The sequence below is a fragment of the Portunus trituberculatus genome, chromosome 37 (assembly GCF_017591435.1).
Source record: "Portunus trituberculatus isolate SZX2019 chromosome 37, ASM1759143v1, whole genome shotgun sequence".
Classification (NCBI taxonomy): domain Eukaryota; kingdom Metazoa; phylum Arthropoda; class Malacostraca; order Decapoda; family Portunidae; genus Portunus; species Portunus trituberculatus.
Genome location: NC_059291.1, coordinates 7,145,682 through 7,157,919, shown reverse-complemented (window position 1 = coordinate 7,157,919; position 12,238 = coordinate 7,145,682). Strand labels below are relative to the sequence as shown.

General features: G+C 42.4%; 1 protein-coding gene across 1 annotated transcript in view; it reads left to right on the top strand.

The window, feature by feature from the left end:
- The window catches only part of LOC123514267 (FMRFamide receptor-like), a 96,725-nt gene extending 86,183 nt beyond the window's left edge, over nucleotides 1-10,542 (top strand). Inside the window, exons 7-9 of the mRNA XM_045272028.1 lie at nucleotides 8,412-8,635; nucleotides 9,070-9,319; nucleotides 10,001-10,542. Coding sequence (XP_045127963.1) covers nucleotides 8,412-8,635; nucleotides 9,070-9,319; nucleotides 10,001-10,333 — 807 coding nt within the window. The 3' untranslated portion in view covers nucleotides 10,334-10,542. The remainder of the gene's footprint in view (nucleotides 1-8,411; nucleotides 8,636-9,069; nucleotides 9,320-10,000) is intronic.
- Nucleotides 10,543-12,238: the final 1,696 nt, after the last annotated feature.

The window sequence follows — 12,238 nt, the reverse complement described above, 5'->3', positions numbered from 1 at the left end:
GAGAGAGAGAGAGAGAGAGAGAGACGAAGATCTTTTACAAGTTTCCTCGTTTCTCTGTCTCTCTCTGGTTCTTCGTCTGCTCTGGTTCACTTTTCTCCAATTTTCTAATCTCGCCCTGTCATTTTATATTGTTGTTCTTCCCTCCTCCATTGTCTGACTCTCGTTTTCTTTAACTAACTCCTGACATGACCTGCTCCACTTCCTTTATTCTTACTGGTGACTATAGTGTTGCTTCCTCTCTCTCTCTCTCTCTCTCTCTCTCTCTCTCTCTCTCTCTCTCTCTCTCTCTCTCTCTTTGTGATGGGGCTTTATTCTCATTGCTCGGTATTCTTTCCTTATATTTGTGTGTCTGTCTGTGTTTCCTGAGTCTCTTTGGAGTTTCGTGGTTATGAAGTTTCTATCTCTCGTTTATCGTCTTTTATTTTATGTGTCTATTCTTGTTCGTGTGTATTTCTTTACATGTATTTCTTTTTGTGTCTGTTTATTGTCCCTTTACTCTCTCACCATGACTATTTCCAAAGCTACAGAGATTATTAGCAGTATTTCTCCAGTTAGTAGTGTAGAAGTTTTGTCACTCTGCCTCTAGAACTGTAAAAACACCTTAAAAATCGCTCTTTTCTCTCACCACGACTGTTTTTTAAGGCTACAGAGATTATTAACAGGGTTTTCAAGAGTGTTTTTCCAGTTAGTACTGTAGAAATCTTGTTACTCTGCCTTTAGAATCGTAAACTACCTTAAGAATCTCGCTTCTCTCTCACTACGATTATTTTCCAAGGCTACAGAAGACTATAGAAATTTTTGTCATTCTGCCTCTAGAACCATAAAAACACCTTATAAATCTGATGTAAATTTAAATGAACCTTGTTGAAATAGTGGAGGTGGAGCATGTTGGACGAGCCTATGTTGTAATTTTGATTTTAAGGCTGGTTATGATTTATTTTTCCCTTCGCTTATTGTTTTGTCTATTTTCTCTCTTTGTTATGTGTGTTTATTTCTCTTAATTGCTATTCTCTCAGTCAGTCAGTCAGTCAGTACTCGCAGTAAATTCACCCTATGTGTCATAACTCCTTCATTACTGAGACACTTTTTTTTTTTACTATGAGTCTTGGGTACGATTAGATGATTGTATTTACATTAGGAACGATGTATGGAGGTCAGAAGATTAATGGATGAAGTCTTCACTATTCTAATCCTCGCATAAGTTTCTAAAGCTGTATAAAGTAAGCAAAATTAGTATGAAAACCTGACACTGAAGGAGTTAAAAGTTTTGCCACCACATAAAACACTCAGGCTCGAAATGAACTCCCAAAAAATATTAGCGTAAGGGAATCTTGTTTCTCCAGCCACATTTTAACCAACGATATCCTGAAGGAGGAGATAATTCAGTTAGGAAAGTGACTGGACGCAGAGTCTGAGTCGGAGAGGAAAGAAAATTTGATGGAAACAGACCAGTGGAGTTTTGCAATTTGGTAAGATGAAGCACAAAGGAACAGAAAGCGAGAGAAAGTCGAGTTTTATTCTGTAAGGGGATTTGATTTAACCTCTTCAGTACCATGACGCGTTTCCATATTCATTGTGCTTACTCTTTGGTGATTTTATGCAGCTTCAAAAACTTATGTGGGGATTAAAATAATGAAGACTATTGCCATTAATCTTCTGTCCTCTATAGACCCTTCCCGATACACAAATCTCAAGGTAAAAATGTGTCCCAGTACTGAAGCAGTTAATAAGAAAGAACCAGTGTGTGTTTTATCTTAATTTTCTTTGATGCAGTACAATAGATCACGAAGGAAGAACAAGTACCTACAAATTTGAGCCGTGGTACTTAATTAACTAAAGAAGTGAAGGAGAGTAAAAGGAAGTAAAAAAAAAAAAGAGCATAAAACGAAGAAGGCTTACTAAATGCCTCCCATACAGAGACGTAGAGGAAAGAATTCTAATTTGATGCTCCGTCGATTTCTTTTTGAGGCGCATCCACGCTCCTTTGTTGAGAGAATCCAACTCAAACAATGACCGGGAAGCCACGAGCCTCACAGATTACTACAAAAAACACACGAGGGAAACAGATCGACTCTCCCGGGGCGTGGCTGTATAGAGCAGCGGCGGAATGACCAGAGGATGGCGATACATGGTTCTCAAATGTCCCTGGAAGTAGAGAGAGAGTGTGTGTCCCAATACCCTTTGAGATGACGGTCCTTCAGAAGATGATGGTCTTTATGGGCGTTCCAGTCCTTCCTTTGTTCTCGCATTGGGTCAACTTAATGCTTCTGGGCGGAGAATTCCCAAGAACATGGACTTTGAATTTCCTTTTGAAGTCGATGGTAAAAGATAGGCCAACATTTTCCTTCCCTTCCTTCATGAGCAGGTGGAAGGCAGTTGCGGGACGTGGAAGGAAAGTTTTCAGGGACGCCGAGTGCGGTTCATGTCCCGGAAGCAATTGAAGCAAGTTTTCCAGGGAACAAAGACTCCTTGAACACAACAATACTGTCATATATTTACACTTTTTATTATTTTTTTTACCTCTGTCATCAGAACAGCAGTACCAACCTCAATAGCACCACTACACGCTTTACCAACATCACAAACATCCCTTCAACCATTACCAAAGCAAGTTTTCCAAGGAACGGACTTGATAAACACTACAACTGTATCCTATGTTTACGTTTTTTATTGCTTTTTTTTACCTCCGTCACCAGAACAGCAGTACCACCCCCAATAGCACCACTACACCCATTACCAACACCACAAACATCCCTCCAACCATTACCAAGGCAAATTTTCCAGGGAATGAATAAATTTACGTTTTTTTATTTATTTATTTTAGTTTTTTACTTCCGTCACCAGAACATCAGTACCAACCCCAATAGCACCACAACACACATCACCAAATCACAAACATCCCTCCAACCATTACCATAACTCCATCACGATCATAAACACTACTACAGCCATCACCATCACCAGTAACTCCATCACCACCACCACTATCATAAACAACACCACAATCATCCTCACTAACTCACAACTACCATCATTAATACTAACAAATTACATAGCTACCTTTTTCACCACCGTCTATCACCAAGCTTACCTGTGTGTCAAGTATACAGCGCCCTGGAGGTTACTGGCTCTCTTGGCTCATATTTTGAAACGCTTTGCTGTCTCATCACGACTATTTTCCAAGGCCACAGTGGTGATTAGCGGGGTTTTCAAGAGTGTTTCTTCAGTACATAAGGCAGAAATCTTGTTAATCTGCCTCTAGAACCTCAAAAACATCTTGAAAATTTCGTGTAGATGTAAATAAAGCCCTTTGAAATAGTTGAAGTGAAGCACAGAATTGTTTGAGAATACGGGCCATTTTGAACAAGGAAACATATGTAATGACGCTCAAGGGAAGAACACATTATCACTCATCGTTTTATCAGGTGTGTGTGTGTGTGTGTGTGTGTGTGTGTGTGTGTGTGTGTGTGTGTGTGTGTGTGGCAGATATTGGTAGTCAGATTCCGTATTATGAAACGCTTCGTGGTCTCATGAGGACGATTTCAAAGGCCACCGAGATGATTACCTTGATTCTCACGAGTACCTTTCTTTTCCTGCTGATGATGTGGAAGCCTTCTTATTCTTTCCATCGGTTTTTTTTTTTTTTCTTAAGTTGGGTGAAACGGCAGAATGAAGTAGGTAGTTGAAGAAAAGTTGGTGGGAAGACGTGTGTTAAAAATAAAGGAGAAAAATAGTAAGAGAATGATAGTTTGTAGGCAGAATGAAGTAGGTAGTTGAAGAAAAGTTGGTGGGAAGACGTGTGAAAAAAAAAAAAAAAATAGTAAGAGAATGATAGTTTTTAGGTTCATGGAATCGCGTGTTTTTGTTCTCGAAAATTACTCTGACACTTTTTTTTTTTATTTATCAGTCATTTTCAGAATCTTGTTGTGACTAGATGTTCCAAAAAGAAAGAGCATAACATCCGATCCATCTTTTCATCACTTATCGTACGCACTTTCTTATACTCGAAAATTACTCTGACACCTTTTTTTTATCATTCATCCGCCATTTACAGAGACTTTTTGTGACTGGATATTGAAAAAGAAAAGAGTAACATCTAGTCCATCTTTTCATTGCTTATGGTACGCAGTTTTTTGTACTCGCAAACTATTCTGACCATTTTTTTTTCATTTATCCGTCACTTCCAGGAACTCAATGTAGCTAGGTCTCGAAAAAAAAAAAAAAGAGTAACATCTAATCCATCTTTTCATTGCTTATGGTTCGCGGTTTTTTGTACTCGCAAACTATTCTGACACATTTTTTTTCATTATCAGTCATTTCCAAAATTTTATTGAAACTAGATATTGAAAAAAAGGGGAAAAAACATCCAATCCATCTTTTTAACGCTTATGGTACGCAGTTTTTTCTATTCGTAAACTATTCTGACATTTTTTTATTTATCCGATATTTCCAGGGACTTAAAATGACTAGATATTGAGAAGAAAAAAAAAAGGAAAAACATCCAACCCATTTTTTCATCGCAGTTTTTCGTACTCGCAAAATACTCTGACACTTTCTTTTTTCTGTCATTTCCAGACACTTAACCCCTTCAGTACCATGACGCGTTTCCATATTCACTTAGCTTACTATTTGGTGATTTTATACAGCTTCAGAAACTCATGTATAGAATTAAAATAGTGAAGAGTGTGGCCATTAATCTCGTGACCTCCATAGACCCTTCCTAATGTCAATAAAACAGTCTAATGGTACACAAATTTCAAGGTAAAAATATTTCCCAGAACTGAAAACGGTTAAAGTGACTAGATATTGAAAAGAAAGAGAGAGAAAAAAAACCATGTAATCCATTTTTCTTTCATGCACGTTCTTGAAAATATTTTGCCCATTGGTTCTAGTGTTGTGAAGCGTTGCATGTCGCACTGAGAGGGTTGATGCAATACTACGAGTAGAACCACGAAAACATCCTTGAAAGCACCAGCAGCGTCCACTGGAATGCGTGTGACAAGTGGAGTTTCAGAATACGATGCTAATATGTTCCATCTCGTCCGTACCCTCCACACACACACACACACACACACACACACACACACACACACACACACACACACACACACACACACACACACACACACACACACACACACACACACACACACACACACACACACACACACAGAACTAAAGAAAAACGAGCCGAAAAGTTTGCAGGCCATTTAGCAACAAAAGCATCGTTCTATAACATCCACATCTGTCATTTCACCCATATCAGCTTCTTCTCCCTCCTTCTCCCTTGCCTCCCCACTCCCATCTCCCTCCCGAACCTGCCTTCCCTCCTCTCTCACTCGCCGCAGAGCCTCGCGGGCGCTAACACACGGGGACATAAAGTCAGAAATACCTGCGCTGCCAAAGTTACTGTTTCGCCGCGTCTGTAAATATTACTGTAATGTTGCAACCCAGAGAGAGAGAGAGAGAGAGAGAGAGACAGACAGACAGACAGACAGACAGACAGACAGAGATCAGTTGGAAAGGCAAAGGAAAAAGATTGACAGTCAGATAAACAGATCAGGAAGATTGTAAGATTGAAAAGAAACAAAGGAAGAACAGATAGACTGATGTATAACTGCACGCGCGCATACACACACACACACACACACACACACACACACACACACACACACACACACACACACACACACACACACACACACACACACACACACACACACACACACACACACACACACATAATGGAAGACGCAGGCACACATAAAGACATAGAAAAGAAAATGTAAAAAAAAAATATCTTTGGTCCCACACACAAAACAAATGCCTCCTTCCTCTTCCTCCTCCTCCTCCTCCTCCTCCTCCTCCTCCTCCTCCTCCTCTTCTCTTACTCCTCTTCTTCTCTCTCATCCTCTCTCATTCGCTGCAGTCCCTCCTCTGCAAATCAAACAGAAACATTCACACAAGGATCGACAATTGATTTCCTCCCACACTTCACTCTCTCAGATTGCTGAAATATTTGTCAATGAGAAGTAAATTGCAACTCTATGATTCATTTCCTTCTGCTCCCTCACGAATCACAGGGGACGCTCTGGCAATTTGTATGGGTAATGAGATTAACAGTAGGGGAAGAGAAGCAAGAGGAGGAAGAGGAAGAAGAGGAGGAAGAACAGGAGAAAGAGGACGATGACAATGAGTAAGAAGAATGATAGGACAGAAGAACAGTTCATCGAGGCAGGAATTGAAAAGCGAACGGAGGAAGAGAAGGAAGACGACCAGAAGAAGAAGGAAGAGATGGAATGAGAGGAAGAAGAGGAGGAGAATGAGTAAGATACATGGAAGAAGAGTTAAGTCAACCACAAAGAGATGAAAATTGAACGTAGGAGGAGCAGAAAGAGGAGGAGGAGGAGGAGAAAGAAGAAAAAGGAGATAGAAGAAAGGTTGAAAGGATAATGAGAAGACGAAAATCAGATAAATTGAGAAGAAGGAAGAGGAGGAGGAGAGAAAGAGGAGCAGGAGGAGGAGAAGAAGAAGAAAAAGAAGAAGAAGAAGAAGAAGAAGAAGAAGAAGAAGAAGAAGAAGAAGAAGAAGAAGAAGAAAAGAAGAAGACAGAAGGAAAAGAAGAAGAAAATTAAAGAAAACGAAGCGAGACCACAACCACCGCCACCGCCACCACCACCATAAAAAGGAGAAAAAAAATGAAAAAAAGAAGAAGACAAGAAAAAGAAGAAGAAAATCAAGGAATAAAGAAGAGAGAGACCACAACCACCACTACCACAACCACCACCACCACCACCACGACCCTGCAATCCTCGCCCCCATTTAGCACACGGGAGGCAGAAACGCAAAGAAACACAAGCTGGAATACAAAACCTGGTGTGCGCTGAGAATCGATGGTGTGGAGGTGAAGTCAGCCTCCCATAATGGTGACTCCTGGAAACACGAGACTCAGACTCTGGATAATAATGATGATAGTGATGGTGATAGTGATGATGGTGATGAGAAAAGCAACGTTAAGAATATGAGCCGTATTCTCAAACGCTTCTGTGCTTCACCTCCACTATTTCAAAAGGATTTATCTAAGTTTACACGAGTTTTTTTAATGTTTTTTACGGTTCTAGAGGAAGATTGACAAGATTTATGTATTATTAACTGGAGAAACACTCTTGAAAACCACGCGAATCATCCTTGTAGCCTTGGAAAACAGTGAAAATGAGAGAATAAACCGTTTTTAAGCAAGGTTTTATGGTTTTAGAGGCAGAGTGATAAGATTTGTACATTATTAACTGGAGAAACACTCTTGAAAACCCTGCTAATCATCTCTGTGGTCTCCGATAATAGTCTTGGTGAGAGAGTAGATCGTTTCTGAATGCGGACCTGTGTATAGATGGCCTGGGGTGATGGTGGTGATGGTAGTGATAATAATGATGGTAGCTTAGAATATCAGGAAACATGATAACGGAGGCAAGTAAAGATAGATAGAAGAAATCTTTAGCTCTGCGTTCATGTGGCAGTCCCAGTATCTATTTTCCAGTTGCATGCCTATTTTTCAATCACTGTATACGATTTACCTATCTATTTGCCTGATCCTGTATAAAATTTGCCTATTTTTCCAATCTCTGAACGTAACTCACTTACTATTTGGTGATTTTATACAGCTTCAGAAACTCATGCGGGGATTAGATTAGTGAAGACTGTTGCTGTTAATCTTCTGACCTTCATAGACCCTTCCTAACGTCAATAAAATGGTGTAATCGTATATAAATCTCAAGCTAAAAATGTCCTAGTATTGAAAGTGTAAGAGACCCTAATGATCCGGTTTTAAATTCTTAGTGAAGACAAAGATGACAACTATTCCGTTTAACGAGTAATGATATTGTGCAACGTACCAGTTAACAGTTACGAATGAAAATGATATGGAACAAGCTGTAAAACGTCCATGAACATTTTTTTTTTTCTTGATTATTTCAGTGTAAATTGTGAGGTGTTTGCTTTGTACATGTTACAAAACCATTAAACTTCCGAAATGAAAAAAAGACAGTAGAATTTTTTAATATAGTGCAAGAGTTATGACAGCAAGCGTTACATTACATGCCAGATTTGTTGTATATTTGCCATCCCTCTCTGTTAGTTTCCCTTTATTGGTGAGAGTCAGGTTTGTTTCAATTTATGCATCTATTTGTATGTAAGTTTATGAACTGTGAATTGTTTACACGCACAATGCTGTTAACGAGTTACTGTGTGTCCAAATAAATACAAACAAATACTTCATACTGCGTACTCTGAAATTTGTGTTTGTGTGTTGCGGAGAGGAAGGGGGGATAGGGAAGAGGGGTGGCATGTGTGTGTGTATGTGTAACAAACCTTGAAGACCACAAAAACAAAGGAAAAACCTCTTCTTCCCTGCACAGTACCGCAAGACCTTCCTGGTGACCTTCGTGCCGTGTATGTACCACCAGCAACCACTCGCTCACTCCTTCGTCGCCTCTGTCAACGATACCACAGTTGGGAACACGCGGATTGGACGCAGCTCTGACTCCTATTCCGTGCGGTCAGTGTCTCGTAGGGTGTCCAAGGCCTCCTCCACGCCCTCACCCATGCCCCCGCGCGACGCCGCCAACCGCACTGCCCGAGGGTGAGTATCCGAAGGTGTAATGGGTGTTTATGTGTCGCGCGGTAGTGTTATTGGGGGTAAATGCGAGGGCAGGTGGCGCCAGCAGGAATGTCGGCGCCGTTTTGTGCTCAGACAGACAGACAGAGAGAGAGAGAGAGAGGGGGGTTTCTAGTTCTTGTTTATCGCCCTCTCAAAGTGCAGTGGGATTTTTTTTGCTTCTTGTCAGGAAGGAAAAATACACACTCAGGAGGAAAATGGATGAATTCTCTCTCTCTCTCTCTCTCTCTCTCTCTCTCTCTCTCTCTCTCTCTCTCTCTCTCTCTCTCTCTCTCTCTCTCTCTCTCTCTCTCTCTCTCTCTCTCTCTCTCTCTCTCTCTCTCTCTCTCTCTCTCTCTCTCTCTCTCTCTCTCTCTCTCTCTCTCTCTCTCTGTAACACAACACCCACCTCCTTACAGCTCCTTCAGGGGCGAGAACGGCGTGGGTTCCCTGGATACGAGAGTCACCCTGCAGTATGGGTTCGGTCGTCCTTCGCACCTGCTCAGCCCGCCCGACCCACACGCCCATCACAACAGCGCCCACACGCAGGATCTCGACAACACCCACCACTCCCCCGCGGCCCGTACTAAACACAACCCCCGCGGCAGCAGATACGGCGGAAAGTGGAGCCCCGAGAGAGGTTTACCTGCCACTCCCAACCACTGCCCGGTAAGGAATGTTAAAGACATAGAGAGAGAGAGAGAGAGAGAGAGAGAGAGAGAGAGAGAGAGAGAGAGAGAGAGAGAGAGAGAGAGAGAGAGAGAGAGAGAGAGAGAGAGAGAGAGAGAGAGTAGAGAAAGTAGAATTTCATACGTGACTCGTCCACACTTTCGTTGTCACGTTTGCACTCACCTTGTCACGCTTTGTCTCTTGTCACGTTTACACTCATCTTATCACGTTTACACTCACCTTGTCACGTTTTGTTTCATCTTGTCACGTTTATATTAAATTTGTCACGTTTTGTCTCATCTTGTCACGTTTACACTCACCTTGTCACGTTTATTCTCATCTTGTCACGTTTATACTCACCTTGTCACATTTATACTTCTAGTTGTTTTAGTTTTAGTTTTGCATGCATTTGTTTCATTCCATTTACTGTGAGATTGGGTTACGTCTCCACTCTCATTCCTCTTTACTCTCATTCCCTCTCTCTCCTTCCTCTCTTCTCTCATTCCCTCCCTCGTACTTTCTTCCTCTAATTCCTCTCTATCCTCATTACCTCTCTTTCATTCCTTCCCTCTCATTTCTTCTCTCTCATTCCTTCTCTCTTATTCCCTTCCTCTAATTCCCTTTACTGAGATTAGTTTAAGTCTCCACTAATTCCACTTTCTTCCACCTCACCATCGCAAGGGTCCCGTGGAAGTGACAAAGGTGGACCTGGAGATGAGGCCGCGGACAGCAGAGGGCTTGGGCAGACTGCTGGCGGGGACTGACGAGGCGGGGACTGGCGGGCGTGGTGATCGAGCCTCCCTCAGCAGCGGCGAGAACAGTCCCTTAGAGCTGCGGTTCATAGACGAGGAGAGCTGTGACACCTGCCGCTCCTCCCCGACGTCCAACACCCGCTTGGAGGAGGAAGGCGAAGGTGTGTCCGAGGGGCGGCTGGCGACACGGGACACTCTTTCCTCCCTCGCCCCTCTCACCCCAGACGCCGCCCAGGATTCCGATATCCACTCCCCAGACTGAGCGGCGCTGCGGACACACTCACCGCCCCGCCCGGCTCACCAAGGCGGGGCGCTATCATATCCATAGGGTTTATTTTAGGTTCGTCATTCTTAAGCGGCAAGACAATCACACCGCCCACGCCAGTCACACACACACACACACACACACACACACACACACACACACACACACACACACACACACACACACACACACACACACACACACACACACAACTAATACTAAACAGCCGGCCACTTTAAAAACAACTCCACATTTGCAAGTATCAGCCAGACAGAGCAAAAGGAGACGACACACAAGCCAACGTGATCTTTTCTATACCATTTGATGTGTTCTGGCGTTCATTCTTGGCCATGAGACTATTAACTAATTGTATACGTCCATGTTCCTGGCTCTTTCCTCTCCTCAAATAGCAATGTGCATCTAGGCGAGTGTCCCCTCTTACTTATGTGTTTTCCCTCCCATTATTATAGCGATTAGTCTCTTCTTTTACGTACAATTACTTCATCCTATGTTTTATTTAGCATTTCAGTAATTTTTTCCTTTATATTTCAACTCTCTGTTTAATATGTGTACTTTACAGAGAGCTAAGACAACATGTGATGGCTGCGTAGTCTTGGCTGCGCTGTGAGTGTGACTGGGAGGCGTCATTTCAGTTTCAGTGCTGTGGTTGTCTGGTGTTGTGCAAGGATGCTAGTGACTCGAGACTCCTCAGTGTTGTGGCTAGATCTGTCGTCGTATAGTTTCCGTTTAGATTCCGTATAGGCTAGTCAAGGAACCTCGTCATTATAGTGTAGCCGGACGTAGCGAGATCTTTGCGGTGTTAGCTTCTGTGTGGCGTAGGTGAGGTGAGAGAGTGAAGCGTAGCCGTGTCCTGGTTGAGTGCACGTGTGTGGTGTCTAAGAAGGACCAATGGCAGCCCGAGTCGTCCCTTGTCTGAAGTAAGTACTGTCTGCAGACTTGTTTTTCTTTTATTTTCATGTGTTTGGTGAAGACTGGGAGAGAAAAGGAATAGTGATACTGGTTTCATTACTCCTCACTACACCTTCACTATTTTCAAAAGGCTCTAGTTGAAGTGACTTGGCAGAAAGTGAGGAATAATATGAATATTACCGCAGGGAAAGTATTTAGCTTCAAGTTGGTTATACGTAATAGTAACCACAAAGCTCCAATCTTAATCTGACGTGTGTTGTAATGGGTGTTGATGGATGCCTCTGGTGATGGCGGGAGGTGTCATGATGGTGTTGGTGGGGAGAGTTGTTGCTACAGCGCCTCCTCTCCATCCGCGCAGCATCACCCCGCATAGGCATAGTAGAGAGGAACTGGAGAGGCAAGGAATACAGGGGAGCGGTATTGCTGATGAGTCGTGTGCTCTCTTATGTCCCTGAAGCCATTGTAAGTCCAAGCTCCTTTTCGTTTCCTGTGTATGTATTTGCTCGTCCTTACTGCCGATATTACTCTACTGTGTTTTTGTTTTCGATATTTTAATGAGACTAACAAGCAAAAAGTCAGTCCATCCCATACTCCTACCCCTTTTCTTCTGCTTCCCTGTGTCCCAGCCTCGCCCCAGTCATTGCCATGCAATGTTGACAGGCGCTAGTGACGTTTGGAAGTGTTATTAATTCAGGTTAACTTCTTTAGCTCCACACCATCGGTTTGTTTCCATTCTGGTTGTCGCTAGAGGATTTAATGAGTTTATCACGTTTTGTAAGTTGTCAAGAATCATCGTTAGTTACTCGCCCACAATATTCTAACGAATGGTGACTGCTTTGGAGTTCACAGTGACAACAGCGGTGAATAGGTTGAAGTATCGTTGTGATGTACGTACAAGGATCGCTGAGAACGCTGAACATTCAATTTGTACTGTATTTATTTAGTCAGTGAGCAAACTGTATAGATTTTTGT